Genomic DNA, 27,031 nt, shown 5'->3' on the forward strand with positions numbered 1-27,031 from the left:
TGAAAACTAAAAGCTAATTCAAATGATTAATATTATTAATTATAAATAATAATAAAATAACGGTGTTGTAGTTCTCCTGGCGGCCGCGAGCGGTGCTGTGGCGCTGTTCTGGCACGGAGACGTCACATCCGCTACTCCTGTTGACAGACAGTAGCAGAGCGCTTCCGGTCATGTCAGGCACCGTCGTGTTTTCATGAAATATTGGATCATATCATATGTATGCGTTTATAAATGATATTTATTGAGGAAGATTCTACATAACTCCCGCTTGCAGAGCGCGCGCTGTGAGCCGCCGATGAGATGATTGACGTGTGCGACTCATAATCAGATCAGATATTGATGAAGATGATGAAGAGGAGGAGCAGAGCGAGTAAACGAGCGAAGATTGATGCACGCGCAGCGGACTCACGTGACGCGGACACCGGTAAGATGATGATGTTATGACTGCTGTCTATGTGCAGTTTATCATTTATCGATTCATTCTGCCTTCCGCTGCTCGACATTGACAAGTTTTAGGAGCATTAATGGACACTAAGTGGACATTTACACAACTGGACATTTAAATATAACATTTTAAATGATTGGAGAATGCAGCTTTGTGTCGTATTCACAGATCTGTGTAACAAAACTAGCCCAATGCCATTCCCGTACCTAAAGTACACATTACAGTCGCTGTTATGCGTTATACTCAACTTCAACTTTGAGAGAATTTCATGGTACTAATTAATATTTATGCCATAATTATGATCAATCTTTTCCCATTGAAAATACAAAAATTCTAATTTTCTAGTTTATTAACTATTGTTTTCTTTTTTTACTCTTCAATTAAAGCAGTAGATCATGTTAAAATAGAGACCATGCCTTTAAAATCCAATTTTTTGAAGGTAGATTAGTGTGATCTGGTGGGAGTAAAAAAAGAAAAACATCTGTAATGCCCTGGTGTAACCACTAGATGTCTGTATAGCTCTTTATAAAAAGAGTTAGACATTCTCCAGTGTTTTTAGGCATAAATACTTATTTTTATGAAGTTGTGGATTTGGATATATATTTACACATTTTAAAAGACTACTTTTTGTCAAGATTTACATTTTTATTTGTTTGAAACGTTGATTTGAAGTGTCAGTTTTTGCATTAATTTTACTACAGTCAAACCTGAACACGGAGAAAGACATTTTGACATTAGAACATTTTTGTTTTGTTTTGTTTGTTTGAAATAGAGATCATGATTCTCCCACGATTCTGAACAGACAACTAAACAAAATAACATAATTATATACTAGAGGACAAAATTAATTGCTGCAATTAAAAAATAGTTAATTAAATTTAATTATAAAAATGGTTTTGAATGAATGATTCAATGACTACTTGTTTCATTACTGGATGAATCAATGTTTGTGAATGAATCATTCAATGTCAAATACATTTTTAACAGTCACTTGGACGATGTCATCGATTCAACCATTATTTGAACCGCCAAATTAGTTTTAAAAGGTGTTTTGATCGCTAAAGTAGACTTAAGTGTTTATATCCAAACTATAAACTTTTATCTCAGTACTTTAGTGATCATTTGGATATTTGTAACACAGAAATAACAATACTGTGTGGTTCACTTGCTTTCTCTGGCTCAGACACAGATGAGGAGAAATCGATGTCATTAGAAATGAGATCACTTGGGTATTTTAATCGAGATTGTGATCTTTTTACCATTAATTATGCAGCTCGACATCAAAATTAACAAAAATGTAACGCAAATGAACATGAATGCTTTATCAGAGGTTAATCAACCTGATTTCAACCTCTTATCTGAGTCTTCTGGCTCACTTTTGCCATATTGTTACAGCCACACCAGTTCATTTGTGTGTGTATAATAGTGTGTGTTTGAGTGTGTCTGTTTTGTACTCTTAATGTTTTAGAGTTTAACCCCTTCATTGCTGTGCACTTTTTTTTTGCATCATGGCTGATTTGTAGATTGTACACCCAAAACATTCTCTGTATTTTTGCGTTTTTCCTGTTCATTTTTTTTACTATTTAACATTTTCAAACTTTTTTTTGAGGTCACATAGCCACTGCCATAAAATTTACTGAGTTTCGTACCATTCCGATGAAGTAGTGATTTGTAAAATTTCAAAACTTTGGTCTAAAATGAGCGAAGAACACCAGAGGGTTAACAGTAGCCTGATTCTGTGTGAAAACTGCAGATTTGGCAACCCTGCTGCTACTAACGGGTTTCTCTGTTGCTTAATCCATCAGTTGTTTTTTGATTAGTCGACTAATCTAATGATTAAAAAATAAATAGATAAATTTATCCAATCTACCAATCTGATTAGTTTATTATCCCTGAGTTTAACTAATTAATATAAATAATATCCATAACTTATGCTATTATTTTTTTTTTCAGCGTTTTATTCAAACATTTTCTCATAAAAATACCTGCTTTATTTTTTAATGTTGGGGGATGTTTGTTTGTAAAGTATCAGAAATTAAAAGGCATTTATCAGTAATACAAATGTCTAAAATCAGTCTAAAAATAGCTATTGCCGATTATAATTGGAAATTAATATTTCAGGTGTCAGTATTTCGTAAGGAAAAATTTCTTATCAAATATACAAACTATACAAGAACCCTGTAATTCGGTAGTGTAACAAACACAAAAATGAACAGAAGATCCCAAACTATTACATTAAATTTCTAAAACTTAAGATATAAAACAGTCAAATAAAGTTGATACAAACATTTAAATGCATATAAGGGCAGTTTTCATAAAAACTTGACTTTTATTCAAACATACATAATTAACTGATTAAGACCATTTATTTGTGCTGCATGTGTGTTATTCGTTGCTTATTTCAATTGATTTTCCACCTGGTTGCATTTTTATTTAGTTAATTTAATTTCAAGTTGATATTTAACCTCCAGCAGAACTAGTTCATGAAGCTGAAAGTCAGCATCTGCTGTGTCCGGCTTGATGACGCTGACCTTTGACCTCTCTGTCCTCTCACAGGCCGGATGAGCACGGGCTTCTGTCGACTGTGTCATGGGAAGTTCTCCACGCGGCGGCTGCGGCAGGCGTTTGCGCAGCTGCAGGACGAGTCGTGCGGCGTCTATCCGCTCTTCTGCTCCGACTTCCAGCAGCTCCTCGGGGTTCCCATGGAGCGAGATCCCGCTCTGTCCCAGTTCATCTGCAACAGCTGCCACGCCCAGTTCTACAAGTGCCACAGCATCCTGCTGGACTTCAGGAACAGGGTCAACCTGACGCCCCTCACCAGAGACAGGTACTGCACTCAGAGGAAACCGATGACATGTCGCTTAACGGGATAGTTCACCCAAAAATGATCATTGTCATCATTTATTAAGAAGATATTTTAAAGAATGTCGGAAACCAAACAGTTGATGGGCCCCAATGACTAGTATGGAAAAAAATACTATGGAAGTCAATGGGGTCCATCAACTGTCTGATTACTGACATTCTTCAAAATTTTGTGTTCAACAGAAGAAAGAAACTCAGGTTTGGAATGACTTGAGGGTGAATAAATGATGACGGTATATTTATTTTTGGGTGAACTATCCCTTTAAAGATGTTTCAAATTGTAAAATTTTCATCACAATTTTGATGTCATGGTGACTAAATGATCCCGTCGTCTCCTTCAGGAGCAGCACTGAACGCTCGTCCTCTCAAGAAGACATCGCTTTATTCCGTAAGTGCGTGTTCACAGACGTGTGCGAGTCGTTGCCGTGTGTCTTCTCGTCTCACTGCTCTTGTGTTGGCCAGGTTCACACATCACGTCGGACAGAAGCTGTCTGCACAATCTGGTGTCATGGACTCACAGTCACGCGGAGGGCTGCCGTTCCTGCCCTGACCTGCAGGAGGTGCTGGAGGGCCAATGCAGAGGCGCTCTGAAGCTGGTGTGGGCATGTGTGGACGGTCACAGTTACGTGATGGACACCAGACCAAACGCTGAGACTCAATGTGACGACACAGCAAAAGCGAACAGTGAGCAGCAGCGATCCGGGTGTAGAACTAACAGCGTCCACACGGCGAGATCAGGTGAAGCCGCTGCGCCTCAGAATCACAGCGGGACACCAGGTGAGGCACCAAAACACGTGTTCATAAACCACATAAAACAAACCATTTAGTCCGAACAAAAGATTCTTATGAGCCGACTCTTCAAATGAGCGTAAAGACTTATGAAATGGTTACTGATGAATTTATTTTTGGGTGAAAATATTTTTAATCTAATTCACTGTGAATGCTTTGAATTAGAGCATAGTTCCATTGATAGTTTGCCGTGTTCACAAAATACCAGAAAACTCTGTGATGTCAATAATCGGAAATGAAATTTGAACACCGTTTTGTTCATCTACCCGGATCAGGAGAAGGAATTTAGTTTCACTATCTGTCCAATTTGATAACTTTTTTAACAATGAAAACAAATTCCATGCTTCTTTTGTATTAGGAAACTTTTATAATAAGAAAAGCAGAGGACCCAACATCGAGCCCTGTGGCACACCATATTTAACTTGCGATCGATATGACATTTTTACATTTACATAAAATGTTACTGGTCAAATAAATAAGTGCCTTTGAGACTGCATAGGATCATCTGTTCACTAAAAACACAAAAGATTGTGAAAAATGCAATATATTCTGCATGTAATGTGTGTGTGGTTCATGTTTCAGACACACGGTCCTGTGAGGAGACGGCCACTCCTGTAGCACCGCTGCTCATGGACGGAGATGATGCGGACAGTGACCTCTCAGACAGGTAAACACAAATGCAGATGCACCTCAACAGCCCAAGAAAACCCATGAGATCTGTTAGTGAAGCATGGGATTGTGTTTTCAGGAACATGTTGAGTGACGAGGAGTGTGAGGACAGGAGGAAGAGCGGCTCATCTGAAGACAGCTCTGATCTGAACCCTGACAAACGGTAAAGCATACACTAGCTCAGATTCATCTAGAGTTCAGCTGCCTAAACAGCTCAATAACCCACAAATGATCATGTAAAGTGAAGTGAAACACGTCAGTCACTGAATTTAGGCACTAAATTTAGGCACTTAGGCACTCACTCACTAGTGTGCACTGAATAAAGACTGATTAATCTGTTTTAATCAGTGAGAATTGAAATAACTCACATTCTTTCAATTGTGTCAGTTCTTCAAAGAGGAAAGAGACCAAGACACTGGAGCCCAAAGCCAGGAGGAAACCTGGACCAAAGCCTGGCTGGAAGAACAGCATCAAGGCAGAGCGGTAAAATTATGTTTAATACTGTTTCACGGTGCTCTGGTATCCTTGAATGTGATCAATTTGGCGCATTCTGTAGACAGATTCACAATGTAAAGTTGTTCAAAATGTTTTTATCAATGTATCTCAAAATATAGCAGAGCACTTTCAAACTATGTTCACCAACAGTTCCTGAAGCAATTCTGAGGACAAAAGAGTCACTCAGAAGTCAAACGGTTGACTTGAACAGTGTCTCATATTCAGTGACTCTTGAACCGATTGTCTCTTCTGTAGAGAGGAGCTGCCCACCATCTACAAGTGTCCTCATCAGGGCTGCACGGCTGTGTACCGAGGAGCCGACGGCATGAAGGTACTGACCCTCACCCGAAGCGCATGTTGACTGACCTTAAGAGCTGAACTCACTGAATGTGTCCCGCTGCAGAAACACATAAAGGAGCATCACGAGGAGGTGCGGGAGAGACCCTGTCCACATCCCGGCTGCAACAAGGTCTTCATGATCGACAGATACCTGCAGAGACACGTCAAGCTCATCCACACAGGTAACACCGCGTCATTTTGCTTCTGAAAAAATCAGTCCGTTTGTCTGTAAGAGAATGAACAGGATGTTTGTGCCGTTGCTCAGGGAGGGATGCCATCGATTAATGCCATTAAATTTTCACAGAAAAGAATATGATTTCCATCTTTTTCATATATGAAGTTGTCTATGTTTATGGCTCCCGTCCCCAGAGGTGAGGAACTACATCTGTGACCAGTGCGGCCAGACGTTCAAGCAGAGGAAACATCTGTCCGTTCATCAGATGCGTCACTCCGGAGCCAAACCGCTGCAGTGAGTATCAGCCGCTCAGAGGCTCGCTGCATCTCATTCACTGCCTCCGTCTGTCTGTGTTTGAGCTGCTGAGACTCACCGCCACACTGCATCTCATTCACTGCCGCCACCTGTCTGTTTGTGTGCGTTTGAGCTGCTGAGATTCACCGCCGCCGTCTGTCTGTGTGCGTTTGAGCTGCTGAGATTCACCGCCACACCGTGTCTCATTCACTGCCGCCACCTGTCTGTCTGTGTGCGTTTGAGCTGCTGAGATTCACCGCCGCCGTCTGTCTGTCTGTGTGCGTTTGAGCTGCTGAGACTCACCGGAGCGCGGCGTCTCGTTCACCGCCGCCATCTGTCTGTCTGTGTGCATTTCAGCTGCTAAGACTCACCGCCACGCTGCATCTCATTCACCGCCACCGTCTGTCTTTCTGTGTGCATTTCAGCTGCTAAGACTCACCGCCGCACTGCGTCTCATTCACCACCGCCATCTGTTTGTGTGCGTTTGAGCTGCTGAGACTCACCGCCGCGCTGCGTCTCATTCACTGCCGCCGTCTGTCTGTGTGCGTTTGAGCTGCTGAGACTCACCGCTGAACCGTGTCTCATTCACTGCCGCCATTTGTCTGTTTGTGTGCGTTTGAGCTGCTGAGACTCACCGCCGCGCTGCGTCTCATTCACTGCTGCTGTATGTTTGTCTTTGCGTTTCAGCTTCTCAAAGGCTCGCCGTCGCGCTGCATCTCATTCACCGTTGCCGTCTGTCTGTGTGCGTTTGAGCTGCTGAGACTCACCGCCACACCGTGTCTCATTCACTGCCGCCGTCTGTCTGTCTGTGTGCGTTTGAGCTGCTAAGATTCACCGCCGCCGTCTGTCTGTCTGTCTGTGTGCGTTTGAGCTGCTGAGATTCACCGCCGCCGTCTGTCGGTCTGTGTGCGTTTGAGCTGCTGAGATTCACCGCCGCCGTCTGTCTGTCTGTCTGTGTGCGTTTGAGCTGCTGAGATTCACCGCTGCCGTCTGTCTGTGTGCATTTCAGCTGCTAAGACTCGCTGCCGTCTGTCTGTCTGTGTGCATTTCAGCTGCTAAGACTCACCGCCACGCTGCATCTCATTCACCGCCGCCATCTGTTTGTGTGCGTTTGAGCTGCTGAGACTCACCGCCGCGCTGCGTCTCATTCACTGCCGCCATCTGTCTGTCTGTGTGCGTTTGAGCTGCTGAGACTCACCGCCGCGCTGCATCTCATTCACCGCCGCCATCTGTTTGTGTGCGTTTGAGCTGCTGAGACTCACCGCCGCGCTGCGTCTCATTCACTGCCGCCATCTGTCTGTCTGTGTGCGTTTGAGCTGCTGAGACTCACCGCCGCACCGTGTCTCATTCACTGCCGCCATTTGTCTGTTTGTGTGCGTTTGAGCTGCTGAGACTCACCGCCGCGCTGCGTCTCATTCACTGCTGCTGTATGTTTGTCTTTGCGTTTCAGCTTCTCAAAGGCTCGCCGTCGCGCTGCATCTCATTCACCGTTGCCGTCTGTCTGTGTGCGTTTCAGCTGCTGAGACTCACCGCCGCACTGCGTCTCATTCACCGCTGCCGTCTGTCTGTCTATGTGCGTTTCAGCTGCTCAGAGACTCGCACCCGCGCCTCATTCACCGCCTCTGTCCGTCTTGTCTGTTTCAGGTGCGAGGTGTGCGGCTTCCAGTGCCGGCAGCGGGCGTCCCTCAAGTACCACATGACCAAGCACAAGGCCGAGGCTGACCTGGAGTTCGCCTGCGTGATATGCAGCAAGCGCTTCGAGAAGGCGCACAATCTGAACGTGCACATGTCTATGGTTCATCCTCTCATGCAGGGCGGCAGTGTTCCCGCTCCGCAGGATTCAGCTCAGACGGACCCGCGCCCATCCGACATCAGCTGTGTGCTGGACGGCCTGACGGACCGCCCCGTATAGAGCAGATCCGGACACGGCCTCTCTTCAGATGAGCGTGTGATCAGAGACACATCCAGAAACACTGGAATAGGCCTGTGAATGATCTTGAGCTCATCACGTGTGTAAATGTCCCATCAGCACCTGCTCAGGGCTCTCTTCCAAACCACACTGAGCTGCTTTATTAGGGTACGTTTTAAGTAAACAGGTTTTTTGCTCACTTCTGGCACAGATATAATATTGTTTTTAAACACAAGATCTGATTTTTCCATATCCATTCTGAACCATTTCTAAATGTGGTTTTAAACCTGATACATATCCAATATCTGGACATCTAACCAACATCTAAACACATATCCCATTCCCGTTGGAGTTACAAGCCTCTGCAAGGCAAGGGAAACGCATTTACCCACCAAGATGACTTTTCTAATGTCATGTCATGTCATGTCATGCCTGTGTGCGCTTGCACTAAAGCCAGTGGCTCCTTTTGAGGCGGAAGCTTTGTGTGTAAGAGATTGTGCGCACACAGAAACTTGTTTGAAGCTGCTGTCTCGTGGATTTTATAAATAAAAACAACTACTGATCTACATTATGTTTCAGCAAATACGTCACTTTTATTGAAGTAATTTAACAGCTTCAGTATGAGACGCCGCAGACGCAAGTAATTCACACGCACAATCTCTCTTAATTTAAATAAATGCAATCATACAGCGCTACTTTATTTCACCTCAGAATTCTAAATCTAACGACCCGTAGATAAAATACCTAGTGAAAACTATTGTTATTTCTATCCATAAAGTCAAATTTTGCACTGCAAACATCAATGAGAGCTTTAAGGTTTCAGTGCTGTCAAGAGATCATGGCTTAATCAGATCTGGTGTGCATTAACGTCAAAGAACCACCTGACGTGAATGACATAAATCATTTTTATATACAGCCAATTTGCTGAAAATGATCGCCACTGGAATTACTCTAGTTTGAGCAGGGATTAATGTAAACACAGATATCAGTTTTACTCGCTCATAAGCTGAAGAACACTGAGCCAAAGGCAATATTTTATTCTCACAAGCTGCACACAAAACCACACATGCAGCAGAACCTGTGGCAGGAAGCTAGTTGAACAAACTCAGTTTGAGAGTAGGTTTAGTGTTGGCCGGTTCACAGCGCTCACTATAAATGCTCCATAATCTCAGGGTTTGATCCAGAGTTTGATGAACATGTGATTCACTTCTCTGCTGACCATTAGGAGACTGTTATGAAAAATATACAATTTTAAAAGCTTTACATATTCTAAAACTTTGATTTATATACATATATTATATTTAAAAGTTGAATATTAACTTAAAATATAATTGCTTGTGTGTAGTGTATTAAGGATATAAAATACATCTAGATAATTAGCAGCAAACGCCGGGTGATGTCCGTCACTGTGAGCTGCTGAAGTCTGGAGCAGGAGGTGCAGTGGGCGTGGCTTCGCTGCATCACTGGCAGCTGATTGGTTTGTTCTGGTCTTTTTCTCGGCAGCAGCTCACTGGAGTTTGGAACAGAGCTCAGGAGAGTCAGAGGTGAGAGCTCATTGTGGTTTATTGTTACACTCAGTCAAACACACAAAAGTCCCTTCATAACGTGAAGAACGTCTGTTTACTGAGAATCACATCCGCTACTGACATTGTCACCTGTCATTTCTCATGTGAAGTGTGCGAGGGCCGCTGATATTTCTGCATCCAGCTGCTCGTATTCTGAGCACAGCTGTGGGAGAAACACAGACATCAGGAACTGAAGCGGCTCAAACACACAGATCTGCACTGATTCATCATTAACCATCATGAACATGTCACATATGAAGCGGCTTGTTATAGGGTTTGTGTTTTAATGTGTCCATAATAAACAAATACATTCAGTTTTACGTGTTCAAAGGTTTCCAGCCATCTATCTTTATGAAAAATGTTTAATATGCACTTAAATCCTGAATGCAAACACTGAATTGTCAGACATTTATGTGCTAGACTGTGCTGGTTTTCTGCAGTTTTGCATGTCAAAGATATCAGAAATGATTTCTTGACAAAGTCCCTTTCAAAGTTTGTTGATTCAACACCTGTCTACTTTAATGGGGAAATACTGAAATCTCACATTGAAATAACACTTCAAATGAGCAAAAACGAGTGCCGTCCCAACAGTGTTGGGGGTAACGCATTACAAGTAATGTGAGTTACTTTACCAGTTTCTTGAAAAAAAGTAATCTGATTATCTGATATTTGAAAAAGTAAGTAATGCAAGATACTTTGTTTTCCCATGTATTTACTGACAACTCTCCTGTCCCCATGTTGAGAAAGCTTGAGTAAGTGCAGAGGCGTTTTGTGCGCTGTGTGATCATACATTTACTCATTTACTTCTTCTCCTGTGTCCTATTCTTCTGCAATCCAGAATAGCAGTACAGCTGAAAGGTCTGTTTAAACTGCACCCTCTACTATACAGACGGGAATTTGCATTTCCTTCAGCCTGAGGCTTATTCATTTCACTTTGGGTGTGAAAGGGCCTTTGCATTTGCCAAAAAATAGAACTTTTTTCTTATAAAAACAAACGGCCCAGATGAGGAAAAGTAACTCATTACTTTCCATAAGTAACTAAGTAACGCAATTAGTTACATTTTTAGTAACTCAAAAGTAACGCAACATTACTTTCCCTAAAAAGTAACTAATGCAAATAGTTACTTTTTCAGGGAGTAACACAATATTGTAATGCATTACTTTTAAAAGTAACTCTCCCCAACACTGTGTCCCAAGCAAGCATCTAACAGCAGCTGTGGTGCACAACGTATTTCCAGAGTGTGCAAGTGCACATGAAGACCACAAGTGTCTAGAACTGTTCACCTGACGGGACACACTTAAAACAGTGTTGTACAAGTGTTTACAGAGCCTTATTTACACATTTAGATTTTCAGTACTGCCAAACAAACTTCTAAATGTCTGTTCAGTAATCACTATGTAACTGTGTACAATTTAAAGGGCTCCTTGATTATGATTTGACTTTTTTAACTTTAGTTAGTGTGTAATGTTGCTGTTTGATCATAAACAACATCTGCAAAGTTACAACGCTCAAAGTTCAATGCAAAGGGAAATATTTTCTTTTAAAGAAATCGCTTTTTAAGGACTACAACAAACGGCTGGTAGGGACTACAACAAGCTTCTTCCTGGATTAGTGACATCACAAACCAAAATTTACATAAACCCCGCCCCCGAGAACACACAACAAAGGGGGCGAGGCCATGTTGGGCTGCTTTAGAGAAGAGGAAGAGTTGTTGTAGTAGAGTGTTGTTGTCATGCCGTCATTTTACGCCGGACTGCTTCACAAACGAAGGTCAATTCAACACTGGATTTGCACAAAAGATTAACATGACGGCACATGCTAGTGGTTGAGTTGAATCAACTCCACAGCAACTACATAAATTTATCCACTAACCGTTCAGAAACGTCCAGTTTCATTCTAAAAGTTGTAACTTCTTCCTGAGTCTCTCCATCAGTGTCGACTCCGGTTTGAACAATGTAAGGCTGAACACCGTTACTGACAATCCTCATTTTGGCTGCGTGAGATTCTCCAGCTTTGTTGTTGTTGAGCAACCGAAGCGTGAGCTGTTAAAGCTCCGCCCTCTTCTGGAAAGGGAGCCGGGAGCAGCAGCTCATTTGCATTTAAAGGGACACAAGTTGGCTCAAGTGGCCAAGACCACGAGTGTGGGCATAGTAATCAGAGTGAACCGACAGCTTTCCTATAACTAACCCAAGAAGAAGTGTTTTACCCGCAGGTATACCGAGGCTGGTGGTGTTTATGATGTGAGCTGCAGCACTTAATCTACACATCTCCTGACAATTAATAATATAATAGTGTATAATTGCTCCAGTACTGTAAATACTACTGTCCCTGAAACAAGGTCTTCCAGACAGGAAACACGCAATCATTCACTTTATCTTCAGTGGAATTATTAGAAATGTGTGTGAGTGTGTGTTCGACTGCGTGAGTACCTGTTTTCTCTGGCTGAGCGTCAGACAGTTGCGTGGGCTCAGAGAGATGCTGCTCATCAGAAGTCGCCGGGCCTCCAGCAGGACCTGAGACACAGGACAGACGTGAGGATGTACAGACGACTGAACCTGTGAAGAGACATCACAGGACGCCGGTCTGACCTGCTGCTGCGAGCCGTTCATGAAGAGCTGACTGAGATCCCTGTAGCAGACGGCAGCGCTGTAGAGGAAGCCAGGAGACCGGATCGCACGCATCAGGACCTCTGACTCCACCACAGTGAGAATGCTGGAAAATGAGCGCAGAAACCTGTCAGCAAACACGCACGAGCGTTAGACTGAAACGCGCTCATGAGCGCTTCCTCTCACCTGTAGAAGGCAAACGGCATCAGTCTGAGTATCTGAGGAGACGCCACACGTGACGTGAAATGAGACAGTCTGTGATCTATGAGAGAAGAAACCAACCGATCATAACAGACAGAAATCATTTTTGATGAAGTTTGCATCATAGATTCTGTTATTTTCCTGTTTATTACTGTGAAGCTGCTTTGAAACGATCTGTATTGTATAAAGCACTATATAATTAAAGCTGACTTGATTCGTTCACACCTGATCCAGACTGATCAAACAGCCGCAGCCAATCAGAATCGTGCACAAGGTGAGTGAGGAGACAGACGCTCATGTCTCTGATGCGCTTCACACACGCCGCGGCCTGGAAACACACGTCATCAGTGACAGTCCTGTTCCTGCTGAGAGAATGTGTCTGGGTTGTGTTGTGTGATACCTGTTCGTTCAGGTGAGCGGAGATGAGCTCTATGACGCTGTAGAGAAACAGGAAGAGCGAAACCTACAGAAGACAAGAACAGCATCAGAACAGGAAGCTCTCTGTAGACCTGTGAGATCCTGTGACTGAACTGACCTGCGTGTCAGTCTCGTCCAACTGTCTGAGAACCCGTTTCATGTTCTCACTGTCTGATCTCCTTAGAAAACTGTGCAGAGATGCGGACAGCAGCCATGATGGAGCCGGTGGCGCAGCGGACACCAGTCCCCGAACCAGCCTATACAAACACAGACGAATCAGAGCGGATCTTTAGCTACTATGTACTATATAAAATAATAGTTAGGTACAATGTATGCTTATTGTGTTGATGAAACACTTGTGCTGCTATTGAGGTATATACAGGTTAGGTTAGGACAGGTTTGCTGGTATGGGTAGGTTTAAGGTGTCAACAGTGTCATTATAGATGTAATTACAGAAATTAATTACAGCTGTAATTACATGTATGTATTTTTAAATACAAGTACAGTGATAAATAATAATAAATAAATGTATACACAATAAGTGCATTGTAGCAAATGATTCGTTTAAATTTAAGTACATACTAGATAAAGAAACTTAATATAAGTGTGTGCAACCTTTAAAACCTGCACAAATAAAATTAATACCATATGGGCGGACTAGGGCAACATCTATGGTAACATCCAAACTAGAGGTCGACCGATTCAATGGTTTTGCCGATTAATCGGTGCCGATAACTGATTGGTGGAACAATCAGTTATCAGCAAAAATCCATGCTGTTGTTCTGGGTTGTGTCCGTTGCTGGAGCTATATGGGGAGGTTGGATTGGCTGAGAAGGGTCCTCTGTCATCATGCAGTACAAGAGCGGCCTCTAGAGGCAGAATCACTGATGCCTCGTGAGGCTGAGCGCTGTACTTAGAGCGCCGACACTTAAGAAGTGCATTTAAAACACTGAAATGGTATAAATACAGAGCACTACAGTACATGTTGGCATATCATTATAAAGTAATTAATTTGATGACTAGATGCTGCATTAGCAACGAAAGAACATCAGTATGTGTGCCATCAAGGCTGAGAGGATGCTAACATTAGTAGTTTCTCAAGAGGTTAAAATAATGTGACAAAAATACACACAAATCTGACCCAAATGTTTAAATGTCATGTTTAATGATTATGACACCAAAATTTTAGATACCAGTGAAAATTCACCACAGATAAAACTACTAGCCTAAATAATATAAATTTAAAACATTATGAAAGACAAGTAACAGTAGTTTTCAGGTAGAGACATTAAATAAAGTAATCAAATGTAAAATAACACTAGATAGTTTTCACTTTAATTAAACATAGATTAATCCTTATTAAAGTTTCAAAGAGCAGTGAGTGATTTTTTTTCTTTGCCTTTTTTTGTTTGATTAACATTAAAAACACAGTCAGCAGCAGAAATATTAGGCTGCCATCACTTTAAGACCTAATGCACAGATCTAATATACTGATACTGTACACTGTTTACGTTCACTCAAGCCATAATCGACTGTGTTTACTAGGATACTCGCTGAGACGGGCATTTTTTTGACATAATTTTGTGTGAATATGCAATAGACATGAAACAGAGCTCATTTCAGTATTTGCACACTGTCTGGGCACGCACTTCGGATGTTTGCACAGAACGAGCACACTTAACTTCCCACACAGCGTGTCAGTAACGAATTGAGTTCCCTTTCGTGTCTTGCAAATTGTTACCATCTATTTGCATTAGTTTATATTCAGCTGGTCACTTCTGCATTCATTAGCCAGCAGCTAATGTTGCATATTTGCATATTTCATGCTAGTGATGTGAGAAAGCATATTGTTCATGCAGCGAACAGAAACATCAACACTGCAATACATATTTAGTTATTTTGATTAGATAATCATCAAGTGTTCTAACATGAGAGACTATACATGTAATATACATTTATGTAATTTCAGTGCTCTGGCCTTTGCATAGATATTATTGTTCATTGTAGTGTAGGAGTATTGTTCATTGTTAGTTTCTTAATTTCAACATTTACTAATAAATTTTTAAAGTTACTTTTTGCTTCATTTTGAATGCATGTCTTTTATTTACTTCAATATTTATTAATATAATTAATATGTATATATTATTTAATTTAACACATTTTCATGGTTCTGTACTGTTTTTTTGTAATAAAGTTCAGCACTGTTTTACTTGGAGTGTTATGTTTGTTTGTTTTATTCAGTATCCATTTTAAAAACTATCGGTTGATTAATTAGTTATCAGCAAGTACGGTCCAACCTAATTATCGGTATTGGTAAAATCCTCTAAATCGGTAAATCGTTCGACCTCTAATCCAAACTATAAAATGACTAAAAATTATGATTTAAACAACTATAGTTTAAGAAAGCTTCTTTTTGATCCACCAGTTGAATGAAAATGCAATAGGTGGCACTTATGAAACAGCAGAAATATAGCGGTTACCCTTGTTAGCTCTGTATACAACGCAGCTACACTGTTTAGAAATGCGACAAGTCTGCAGGTATGATATAAACGCTGTCATAATTCATCAACAATAGATCATAAACAATTATCTGGCATAAATGTGCGCTATTCACTGATTGTGAGCCTTTCAGAAACCAAGAGCCTGTTGAATGTGTGTTTTTACTTTGAAAAAGCTTTTGGAAGTTTAATATAGCATATTAATGCCATAAACAAAATGAATGCACGTCGGTATTTTCTATCCCCAAATTTAAGAGCTCTTGAAATGATAATTAAGACTTTTCTTATACCATCCAAGATATTTAAGACTATTTAAGACTATTATGGCCTTAAATTCGATCAAACCGAATTTGAGGCTCTTTAAGGACTCCGACTCTCTGATTAAACACAGGAAGTTACGCAGATGTGTGTTTCACCGTGAGCTCCAGCTGTGACTGTTGTCCAGCATCTGCAGCTGTTGAGGCAGCATGTCCGGTCGTCCGGTCAAACGCTTCCACTGTGAGCTCAGCACCGCAGACAGATGCCTCCACCAGCGCTGCACAACACAGACACACACAGAGTCACGCTCAGACGTCTAGACGCCTCACAGACACACAGAGTCACGTTTAGACATCCAGATGCCTCAGACACACAGTCATGCTTAGACGTCCAGATGCCTCAGACACACAGAATCACGCTCAGACGTCTAGACGCCTCACAGACACACAGTCATGCTTAGACGTTCAGATGCCTCAGACACACAGTCATGCTTAGACGTCCAGATGCCTCAGACACACAGAATCACGCTCAGACGTCTAGACGCCTCACAGACACACAGTCATGCTTAGACGTTCAGATGCCTCAGACACACAGTCACGCTCAGACGTCTAGACGCCTCACAGACAAAGAGTCAGGCTCAGATGTCCAGACACCTCACAGACACACAGAGTCACGCATAGACGTCTAGACGTGTCACAGACACGGAGTCACGCTCTGACATCTAGTCGCTTCATAGACATAGAGTCACGCTCAGACGTATAGATGCCTCACAGACAGAGTCATGCTCAGATGTCTAGATGCCTCACAGACACACAGAGTCACGCTCAGACGTCTAGACGCGTCACAGACAGATGTTTTACCGCAGCAGACAGCAGCAGAAGTGGACACTGAGTGCTGAACTCAGACAGACACGCGTTCACTGCATCAGCAGGACCAGCACAGCTCACGCTGCCACTCACGACCGCCTGAAACACAACACACATCAGGGCTGAGATGCGTTTTCACATCAGTCTAGGCATAGCCTTATATTGCAAATATTTTGATTTGAACGTTTCAACATGGTGCACAAGAAACTATGTAAGTGATGCCGTTTGTCCTTAGATTTTGGCACTTACTTTGAGGAAGTGAGCCGTGAGATTGAAAGACAGCAGACCAGCAGAACAACACGCCCTCCTCTGAGAGACAAACACAAATCACACATAACTCACACGCCTCACCATCACATCACAGATCATGTGTGTTACGCTGAGGTGATGCTGGAGACCTGAACATGACTGATGTGTTCGATCATCCGATGGCAGTCCAGAGTTTTCCGGTCTGTTCTGACGTTCACCAGCAGGACAGCAGGAAGCAGCACAAGAACCCTGACAGACATGAACATCACCCATCATCACAGCACAGATCTCACAGCTGTACACATGTGTCAGGAGTCCGTACCGGCTGACGTTATGAAGCGTTTGCTGATATTTCAGCTCCTGTCCGATGCTGTCAGAGTCAGGGGTCACCGAGCACCTGCTGTCAATCAGGTCCCAGAGGAAGTGACCCGTCTCATCTGATGCACAGTGCTGAGTAACCACCACTTCATACAGTAACGCCTACAGAGTGAGCAGATCCAGATGGAAGATCTTCATGATAAAAGTCCTTTAGGACACAGATGGCCTTATATAAACAGTACATGTGTCTATGAAAAGTGAATGAGTGTACTTTGGGCTCATGTGTATTTTTCATCATGTCTTATAACGGCACAGTTACGTGACTCCTGCTATAAACGGCTTAGCCACACGTTGCTCAACCTCAGAAACACAACAGCAACAGGAGGACAAGCACCACGTGGCATGTCTGGTTTGTGGCTTTAGCAATGTTTTTACATAACAGAACCACTTCAAGGGCCTCTGAGGTCAGAAGGCATGAAATCTAGAGGATGAATGAAATCGAGCGGCACCTGTAACAGCGACAGCAGGTCAGGCAGACAGCTGTCTGTGTGTTCATGGGAACTGTCTCCTGTTCGTGACCTACAGAGACACACACACATACACACATTAGGTGAAGTATGACTAATCACTCTGAAACCCATGTGAGTCACTTACGCTGTGTGCTGGTCTATAACAGCACTGATGATGTGACCGCAGATCTGCGTCACATCTCCTTCACATCCTCCATCATGTTTAGACATGTGCATATAATACTGTTCACACGCCCACTGCTCGTACTCCTGCCTGAATCAAACACACACCACGCCTGCCTCAGACTGACATCCAGGATTAAAGGGCTTCACATAAACATGGCTCAGAAAAAGAGTTCCAATAAACTTCTGCTAAATTTCTGCTATTACTACTAAAAAAATTGCTTATAATTGCTGGTAATCTTGGATTTAATCTTTTTAGCAACTTGTGTTATTTCAATCAGCACAGATATTGTATTTCTTTTAGGAACTGATTGAATGTAGGTGGTGCGTGAGCTCAGATCAATAAGGCCTACGATTAATGAGTTCAACAGAAAAATACTAAACCTGTGTTATAGTACATCTGGGAGCAATGGTGTCCCTGCTTGCGGTGTGTTGTGTATGTGTACTGCTGTACCTGTCTGGATCTGTCAGTGCATCTTGGCTCCGTTGAACCTGAAGTTCAGCTGAGAGCCACTCAGAGAAAGAGAGCTGATGAAACAACAAGAATATAATCAAACCATCTCAGCACGTTCACCATCACTTGAAAGCACAAGGCTCTGTAAGTACCTGATACTGAGGCTGTTTCTTCAGGGATCGGATCTGTGCGTTTCTCCACAGAGCCACAGCCGAGTCTTTCACTCGTCCAGTGAGATCAGAAACATCTGAGTAGGTATCAGATGAATCTTCATCGCTCAAGTGTGTTCGGGTCTCTGGGACGAGTCTGGCCATCACATACTGAGCCTGAGAACACACATGGACATTAGTATATCTTCACTCTGAAGATCAGATGAGTGAGTGACAATCAACATTAATCCCTAACTACTTTTGTACCTTTTTATAAAGTGTTTCTGGGATGAAGTTCTGGAGTTCCTCTGACTGAGCATTGGCTCTGCACAGCCCATAAGACAGAACAGCCACACACAACCTGAAGATACACACAACACATTCACACATAACCAACCATCTGACCTCACAGACACAAGCACTACGCTAGGGATGCAAATCAGTACCTGGTAAACCCTTAAACAACAGAAAGATTTTTAAACAGACACTATCAGTTAAATGGTTAAAAAGTAATTCTTGTCATTTAAACTGAAATTGTTGTTGTAGAAATAAACTAGTTGACGTATTTTAATGAATGAGATCTGACCGCACACTCACTTGCAAATACTTTATTATCCAACCTATTTTATTATCCAAATTATCCAAAGTATTTGCAACTGAGTGTGCAGTCAGATCTCATTCATATAGACTGACCTGCACCTCGGACGGCGTGCGTTTTTCTATGTCTTTTTGGTAATCTAGTTTTTATTTAACTTATTTAACACGCATCAGGTATATGTCTCTATCTTTCAAGATATTGCTAGGAAAAACAGCAAACAAACACAAGCCCAAAATAAACCTTAAAACGTTTCAATGTTGTATTTTGGAAATAAGATCCAACCATGACAACTGACAAGTGCCCACTTTATAAACTCCATAAAGTGGCTTGCTTTATGAGAAGAGCCCAAACAACAAGCCCACATGTGCTTATATATGTGGGCATTATATTTGGAAGCTGATAACTGATATATTGGATGATAAATTCACTGATATGGAAATATGGCAGCTACCAATAATTCTTTATATTTGGAAGCCAATAACTGATATATAGGGCAATAAATCTAAATCTTGATATACATTTTTCTGAGCCCAAATACAAAAACAAAAGGCAAACAAATACAGTGGACAACCACTTTTATTTTAAAACCTTAACTGCATAAAACAAGGAAACTGCAAGGAAACATCTAGATCTTTCTTTTCCCAAAATCATTTACTAAATGTAGCCTACTTTAGCATAAACTCTTCTAAAGCACACATGATCTGCTGATGCGTCACCAATAAAAAACCCTAACAGCCAGCAGCGTGTTCAACCAGAGGAAATAATCCATCATTTACGAGCTTTAAAATATCAACCTAATTTTCTTAATGGACTGATAATAATAACACTAAAAATTAACATTTATCGGCCAACACCGATACATTGTGCATTTCTAATGGGTAACACTGTGTCAATCATCACAGTTTCAGGAGCACGTCTTTTTCTGTACATGCAAATTTAGTCAATTCACTTCTCTGTCTGTTATCCCAGATCTATACAGGCACTCAGCGCCGGAGGATTCAGTATGTGTTCGCGTTTTGTTATTATGTTAATCATTTAAGTGAAATTTATCTTGTGTAGGCCTATTACCGGTCAGGAAATGAGTATCCCTACACTACGCAGTGAAACGGCAGAATGGTGTTGAGTGTATCTTATGTCAGACCTGAGGCAGAGGGCCATGTGTGAGCGTGTGGAGCAGATCAGAGCCTCACAGAGACACTGGGACACAGAGAGAGCGACTGCAGACGAGCCCGTCAGCTGCACCCGAGGACACGCGTGTCTGCAGTGATGCAGCTCCACCTGCAGCGCCGCCAAACCCAACACATGAGCGGCGCTCAGTGCCTCGGCCTACAACACACAGCGTTAGACACACGTACATAGAGATAATAATAATACACACACAGTGGACACAATGGATACCTGGTGCTGAAGTAGATCCCACAGTCTGTGTATCAAGGCTGAGACGAGCCATCTGTGACCCAGCAGAACCTTCACAAAGACACCCGGCCACGAACCCTGCCTGAGAACAACATCACCGAGATACTGCTCTAAAACACTGAAATCACTGCAAGACATCACGTTTCCCAGCTTACTGCCTTTAAACAATTGTGGCTACAACAATATTACCAAGAAATGTGTACAAATGCATGATTATAATGGCTTTACTAATAGTCAGCGTTGTTGACAGAGTCAACAGAGTCAATCAGACTTGAGGCAGAACTATGCTCTTGCGATATCGGTTCACTCGACACTGCGTTAGAAGCTGACGCTATGTGGAAACACCTTTTTCAGAGAAATACTGAAGCCTTTTTATAACACTGTTGTTCTACAACGACCCATGGCGTTCAAGCATGTGAAACAGAGGTGGCCACATTCCCTATATAAAGCGGCACTGCCTCAGAATCTTTCTCCTTCAAGAGAACGCATGCAAGAAAGCCTCTCTCACCGCTGATTCAGCGCCTACAGCGGACGACACTTCTGTGCCGATCCCCTTCAGCTTTCCGGCAAGTTCGCAGATGTTCTAGCAGCGCCTGTGCGGGTCCCATCGAGCTCTGGGGCGGGTGTGACACCGGTGTCTTCTGCTTGGGCCGCACGCGCCTATAACGGCGTTATTCAATCAGGCTTCAGTGTTTTCTGAGAAAGGTGTTTCCCCATAGCGTCAGCTTCTGACGCAGTGTCTCATTCCCACATCTCAGGAAACCAAGGTTACGTTTAGAGGTTTTCAGTACATGTAGATGATGACGTGTGTCGTACCTGTTAGGAGGGCTGATTCTGGAAGCATCCAGTAAACACAGACAGAAGCTCTGCAAGATCAGATTGGCGACCTGAAAGAAAAAATTGAGGCTTTAATAATACATCTATCATCTTTAATGTAAAAATAAACAGATGTGCAGCTCATTCAGAAAACATCCACAGCCAGAAGCTCATCTCTGTTCAATGGCTAAACGAGAAGCTAAAGTTCTGGATTTAAACACATTGGTCAGATTTGGATCTGCTCAGCTGTTTTTTTTTAGAGGCTTCAACCCCTATGATGAGTTTAAATCATTGTTAATACATACTGTAACAGTGCATAATGCATATATTGGCAACTAGAACAAAAAGATGACTTCAGTTGGTCAGAGATGGGGTTTAATTTCATTGATTCACTCATTTCTTCATGGGTTTTCCTGTGTTTGGGTCATTGACCTGTTGGACAATAAGAGCGTTTATTGTCTAGATGTTTGCACTGAATTTGTGCCAAACCTAATGACTGATAATGGTCATAATGATTCAAAGAAGAAAGATAAGGAGAACAAGATAAGCACAGCTTTAGTCCAATTACACTGCAAAACCTTTGCCTTTATTGATTAATGTGCTTCTGAAGACTTCAAGAGCTGAGACAATGAGCCGGCGATGAACTGTGAATGATTTCCGAAAGATCTGCACACCGACAACAGCATGAATCTGTGCTCATACGGCAGAGTGTGTTGAATCAGGCGAATCCAGGTTCAGCGTGATGACATCACTTCCTGTCTCTTCATCAGGATGCATGTTCCTCAAAGTCAGAGAGATCCTGGACAGCTGAGCGCGAACATCTGGCACGACACGAGACGGACAGCAGGCTTTAGAGCTGTGTGTGAGTGAGTGTGTTTACCACTACCAGTGGCTTCATCAATGTGTTGAGGTGTGTGTGTGTGTGTGTGTGTGTGTGTGTGTGTGTGTGTGTTTACCGGCGTCAGCGGTCCCATCAGTCATCATTCTCCTCAGGTGAAGGAACTGCTCGCGCAGAATCATCTGGTGATCATCCTCACTAGACTCACCCACACCTAACACACACACACACATATACAACTTAATGACACACAACAAACCGCATGGCCTCTTCTCAAAAGTATGTGAGCCTGTATTTTAGGGCAGGTTCAGAGCCAGAGGACAGAGATGTACAGAGCTGTGAGAGCTGCTCTAAACACTGTGAGCAGGAAGTGTGTCTAACAACATGTCTCGAATCATGTCGAAGCTTTTGGCATACATGTCAAACTGTGAGGAGTTACTCTGGTAAAACACGAACGAGTGATTCTTTAACTACCAACACTTTTGACTACTTGACAGCTGAAAGTTTCACATGTGTTGGAATGAAGATCTGGTCATGACCTTCATCAGCCCTCAACTGGTACTGATGAACTTTACAGTTATCTGTAGCTGAACTGATCTGAATAATGACACTATTGTGATTTTAGAGCTGCTTCACGGCAGAATTGATCAATGAATCAGAATCTTGCTGTTTATCACTGTAAAGCTGTAGAACTTGATGTGATGATAATGTTTCAATTTCATCAATTTTTTACTTCTGTACTTAAAATAAAATCAAACAAATGGACTGTTTCTAAAGAAAAAACAATTTGATAATCACACCTAATAAATCTACAGTCAGACCATCATGTAAAAATCTTAAAATTAATTACTTGTGACATGATACCTGTTGCCCTGTTTGATATTTACTCATTTTTACGCTTTCACATCATATTTCCTTGAATATGAACCAAATATATGCTTTTGGGACCACTTTACAACACGGTTCCATTAGATAACATCTGAGTTAATTTCAACATTTAACTAATACATTATTGAAATCAAAAGTTACACCTGTTAGCATTATTTAATGGATCTGAGCGAACATGAACAGTTGTGTTTTTATTATCTAACACTAACAAAGATTAATAGATATTGTAACAAATGCATTGCTCACTGTTAATTAATGCATTAACCAATGTTAACTAATGGGACAATATTGTAAAGTATTACCAGGAGAAACGCTCAGTTGTTCTCTGTAATCTCAGCTGCTTGTTGTGATTGAATGACAAAAACACTAATTTGCACACATACGTAGCACAAGTTATAATTTCTTTAAAACTGTAATGATTATTTTTGTCTTTTAATAATGGAGGAGACGGACATGACATGGTGAAGCACCTTGTTTCTGTCGGTACGTCTCTCTCTCACAGGAGTCTGTGTATGACGTGTAGAGGGCGGCCGGGATCTTATCTGCCCTACACATTTAAAACAAACAAAACCTTCATATAAAAACAATTTAAAAGAATTACACTGATTTACTTTACTTTAACAGTATATGCACTTTACCACAACAGTGTGACACCTACTTCCTCAAGGCCTCAATGAAGATCATTCTGGCATCTGACGTCACAGGAAGCTGCAATGAAGAAAACTCTGCTGAGCTTTAAAGAGAAGACAGGACAGGCATCTGCTGCTGATCCAGGACCAGCCTTATAGTGTCTTCCCTACATCACCTACTGCCAGGGTTTAGAAATCTCTCTCTCAGAGAGCCTGTGTTAACCTGAGCTCACTGTGAGCGATGCAGGAGGTCATGTAGGGAAAGCACTGGATATATAGAGACTGAAAGATGATGATACTGACCGCACGCGGAGAGAGGAGAGCAGGCAGGAAACGAGACAGGAAATACGGCCTCCTAAAGATACTGAAGACATAGAAAACACCATCAGAATAGAGTTTCAGCAGTGTGTGTGTGTGTCTGTGAGTGTGTGTGTCTGACAGCACCTGGCCTCTATCACCGTCGCTGGGATCTTATTGGTGCTCATGAAGAGAGTTACAGCCTTCTCCACATCCTGCTGCGCTGGACTCTGAAAACACATTCACAAAATACAGCAGTTTAGGGCCGTCAACAGAGCCGAGTAAAACTACATCTGAATTTCTTACAATGTTTATACATTTAAATTATATTCCAATTCTAAAGACAACATTTCAGTTTCAAATCAAATCATATTCATTGATTATCTTTGTAAGAGCCAAACAGAAGCAGCATTCACACAGGACACATGACTTACTTCAATCACACCGGCGGAGCCGTTCACCACCTCAAAGATGCTCGTCTCCTCCAGCGACACCTGACACACACACACACACACACTACAGTCAGTCCCGCAAAAACACATCCATTCACTCTGTGAAAGTCAGCAGGGATGATCTCAGACCTTCAGATCTCTCAGGCGGGTCTTGGCAAGCGTGACGTACTCCTGCAGGAGAGAGCGATACTTTCCTCCGACATATGGAGGATGCATGACATGAACCTGAAGAAGACATCACACAGTTTTTGATATTCAAGTACAGTAATTGGTACTGGGCTGAACTTAGATCACAGAAACGCTGAGCGTGTGTCTGACCTTCAGATACTGTGGCGGTTCAAAAGGAACCAGATCTGACAGGAACTTCAGGAGAAACACTGTGGACTTCCTGCTTTTAGCGTGAAAACTGCTAGATCCACCAAGCGACAACTGAAAAAGGAAATCACCGTTAAATTAACCACCGGGCAGAAGAAAACACAAGAACATCAGATATCATTAATTCGTGAGTGTTTGGACACAATGACAGACTTTAAACCAGTCGCTGTAGGAGGGAAAGACGGCGGGTCCCTCGAGAGACGCCTGACGGGCCAACAGGAACACTGTGATCATCTTCTCCAAGTCGTAGCTGTCGAACGCTGATCTCAGCAGCCTGGACAGCAGATCTGAGCACAGACAGAGGCAGATGCTGCATGAGGTGTAATGACTCTCTCAGTATTCATTCATCAGAAGCTGAAGATCCTGTACCTGTGAGAAGGCTCTGCGTCTGCGAGTGATGGATCAGCAGATGAGACAGACACGAGAGAACATGACACCAGTTCACCTCATGAGTCTCCAAGACCTGCTGCAGCTGATTCAACACACACTCCACACTGAAGACGAGACAGATCTGACACACACACACACACACAGGTGTTACTCTGGGTCAGAATAAGCAGGAAGTAGGAAGAACAGTGGAACTTATTTAGCTGTTCTCGACTGGCAGTAGATTGTTTCTGACCAGAGAAGAGCTTCTGCATGACCATGGGCTGAATTCACAGAAATTTTCTTCAGTTTCTTAAAGTGATAGTTCACCCAGAAATGATTGTTCTGTCATCATTTACTCACCCTCATGTCGTTCCAAACCTGTATGAGTTTCTTTCTTCTGTTGAACACAAAAGAAGATATTTTGAAGAATGCTGGTAACCAAACAGTTGGCCATTGACTTCCATAGTAGGAAAAAAAAAATGCTACCGTCAACTGTCTGGCTAACATTCTTCAAAATATCTTCTTTTGTGTTCAACAGAAAAAAGAAACGACACAAGGGTGAGTAAATGATGACAAAACTATCATTGTTGGGTGAACTATCCCCTTCAGCTGTTATGTTTGATGGTCTCAGCAGATTCAGCGGGCGCCGGAAGTTAAACCTCTTATTCTGGTGTCTTTTCCACCTTGTTCTCAACACAAACAGTGGTTTGTGTGTGTAAAGAGACACTCTTGATCTGATCTCAATGAGCTTGTAAAGGTGAATGACACTTAATCAATAAACTCAGGTTACTCTGTGTGTAAATAATGAGCTCAAAGTGCATTAAAAGTCATTTACCTTACGGAAGATAGCCGTCAGCAACGGAAGGGTTTTAGCAAAGGTCCATTCACTCTGTATAGCGATGGCATCTGACACTACACAAATCACAATTACACACCCTTTAAACCGCTATACAGATAATCACAAATCACACAAACAGAAAAAAGACTCTTCTGACTCTATCTGCAGGTACAGAGCCAGTGTTAAGCCAGTGACTGTCTTCAAGAGTGAGTCATTGAAACACTCACTCAACTGATTTGTTTCTAAAATTCATACTGTAGCAAAACATGGAGGTAAGATATTTAAGTATTAAAGTGAAAACTCCCAAAAGTCTCACCTTTAAAGACGGGTTGGTGTGTAAGAACACGCGTGAGCGAGTGTGTGAAGAATCGCTGCAGTGTGTCTTCAGAAACACACACATCGAACACTGAGGCATCAAACACATGAACCCTAATCACAACAAACATGAAGATCCATTATAGAGATCACACAGGGGAACACACCAGCCAATACATCTGAATAATGTAGGAGTCATTCCATTTCAATCCACCACAGCTTCCCAGAATGGATTATTGATTTTCAGAGATGAAATATTAATGCATCTGAAAGCAAAAATCCATATTGACGACCAACTCTGAAGTGGATGCAGATTTATTAGTGAAACATTTATTAAATATTTATCTGTAACCACAACATTATTTTTGGCTCTCCTAAAATGAAGAGAAATTTTACTTAGTTAAATAAATCAAAAATCCTGGAAAACTAAAGTTTGGGTGTTGTAACTTAGGATTTTTTTTCACCATAAACTTCCAAGAAACTGGGAACATGGGATTTCAGAAATCAAAACCCAGGGTTGCAAAGTTGCAGCACTGGAGTTCAGAAGAAGACAAATGTGACTCTTTCAAAAAGCATAACATAAAAAGAAAACAAGAAAACAAACAAACAATAAAAAGAAAAATTCTTAAAGTCTTGAATTCTTAAATATCTCAGCAACAAATTATAATAAAGATAAAAAAAATAAAAAAAAACTGTTTGATTTGGCATGGAATGAGCCGTAATCATTGATCACCTCCAATCCTCCAACCTACACCTTCAATGAACTATTGTTGACTTGATATTTACCAGAGCGCAGCGGCTGACGTCTCAGAGCCTTTCTCACTCACTGAATCCAGCAGCCCTGAGCAGAAAACACATTATTATTATTATCATACCGCTTATAAAAGGTGCATGGAAAATCATTATACACTAATTATTTTAAATTTAAAAGTCAAATATTTACTGAAAA

At 42.0% G+C, this 27,031-nt stretch overlaps 2 protein-coding genes across 3 annotated transcripts in view; one reads left to right on the plus strand and one right to left on the minus strand.

Annotated features, from left to right (window-relative positions):
* Positions 1-105: 105 nt before the first annotated feature.
* znf276 (zinc finger protein 276) lies at positions 106-9,862 on the plus strand. Its single transcript, XM_051883091.1, has 11 exons — positions 106-424; positions 3,002-3,272; positions 3,649-3,695; positions 3,770-4,084; positions 4,679-4,763; positions 4,845-4,928; positions 5,153-5,248; positions 5,516-5,591; positions 5,664-5,781; positions 5,969-6,068; positions 7,713-9,862. The coding sequence occupies exons 1-11, from the start codon at positions 340-342 to the stop codon at positions 7,978-7,980; spliced, it is 1,545 nt and encodes a 514-aa protein (XP_051739051.1). The 5' UTR covers positions 106-339; the 3' UTR covers positions 7,981-9,862.
* The window catches only part of LOC127506526 (Fanconi anemia group A protein), a 23,693-nt gene continuing 5,651 nt past the window's right edge, over positions 8,990-27,031 (minus strand). Inside the window, exons 9-42 of one of the 2 annotated variants that reach the window (XM_051883090.1) lie at positions 26,869-26,923; positions 26,084-26,196; positions 25,765-25,841; positions 24,930-25,071; positions 24,714-24,847; positions 24,504-24,614; positions 24,315-24,410; positions 24,168-24,227; positions 23,881-23,963; positions 23,740-23,800; positions 23,466-23,515; positions 23,278-23,354; positions 22,038-22,133; positions 21,784-21,902; positions 21,082-21,152; positions 20,248-20,347; positions 19,991-20,175; positions 18,519-18,612; positions 18,255-18,428; positions 18,103-18,176; positions 17,611-17,739; positions 17,466-17,535; positions 16,961-17,118; positions 16,788-16,887; positions 16,639-16,698; positions 16,384-16,488; positions 15,682-15,800; positions 12,886-13,024; positions 12,751-12,813; positions 12,576-12,678; positions 12,336-12,411; positions 12,132-12,255; positions 11,973-12,056; positions 8,990-9,705 (exon numbers count right to left, since the gene is read on the minus strand). In XM_051883090.1, the coding sequence (XP_051739050.1) occupies positions 9,643-9,705; positions 11,973-12,056; positions 12,132-12,255; positions 12,336-12,411; positions 12,576-12,678; positions 12,751-12,813; positions 12,886-13,024; positions 15,682-15,800; positions 16,384-16,488; positions 16,639-16,698; positions 16,788-16,887; positions 16,961-17,118; positions 17,466-17,535; positions 17,611-17,739; positions 18,103-18,176; positions 18,255-18,428; positions 18,519-18,612; positions 19,991-20,175; positions 20,248-20,347; positions 21,082-21,152; positions 21,784-21,902; positions 22,038-22,133; positions 23,278-23,354; positions 23,466-23,515; positions 23,740-23,800; positions 23,881-23,963; positions 24,168-24,227; positions 24,315-24,410; positions 24,504-24,614; positions 24,714-24,847; positions 24,930-25,071; positions 25,765-25,841; positions 26,084-26,196; positions 26,869-26,923 (3,365 nt within the window). In that variant the 3' untranslated portion in view covers positions 8,990-9,642. Of the gene's footprint in view, positions 9,706-11,972; positions 12,057-12,131; positions 12,256-12,335; positions 12,412-12,575; positions 12,814-12,885; positions 13,025-15,681; positions 15,801-16,383; positions 16,489-16,638; positions 16,699-16,787; positions 16,888-16,960; positions 17,119-17,465; positions 17,536-17,610; positions 17,740-18,102; positions 18,177-18,254; positions 18,429-18,518; positions 18,613-19,990; positions 20,176-20,247; positions 20,348-21,081; positions 21,153-21,783; positions 21,903-22,037; positions 22,134-23,277; positions 23,355-23,465; positions 23,516-23,739; positions 23,801-23,880; positions 23,964-24,167; positions 24,228-24,314; positions 24,411-24,503; positions 24,615-24,713; positions 24,848-24,929; positions 25,072-25,764; positions 25,842-26,083; positions 26,197-26,868; positions 26,924-27,031 lie in introns of both variants that reach the window. The other variant, XM_051883089.1, reaches the window with a different exon arrangement.

The sequence above is a fragment of the Ctenopharyngodon idella genome, chromosome 24, assembly GCF_019924925.1.
Source record: "Ctenopharyngodon idella isolate HZGC_01 chromosome 24, HZGC01, whole genome shotgun sequence".
In the NCBI taxonomy this organism is placed as follows: Eukaryota; Metazoa; Chordata; class Actinopteri; order Cypriniformes; family Xenocyprididae; genus Ctenopharyngodon; species Ctenopharyngodon idella.

Coding starts and splice junctions, on each gene's coding strand:
- znf276 (XM_051883091.1), top strand. CDS start 340: ATGAAGATGATGAAGAGGAGGAGCAGAGCGAGTAAACGAGCGAAGATT. Junction 425..3,001: donor CTCACGTGACGCGGACACCG/GTAAGATGATGA, acceptor GTCCTCTCACAG/GCCGGATGAGCACGGGCTTC. Junction 5,249..5,515: donor AACAGCATCAAGGCAGAGCG/GTAAAATTATGT, acceptor TCTCTTCTGTAG/AGAGGAGCTGCCCACCATCT.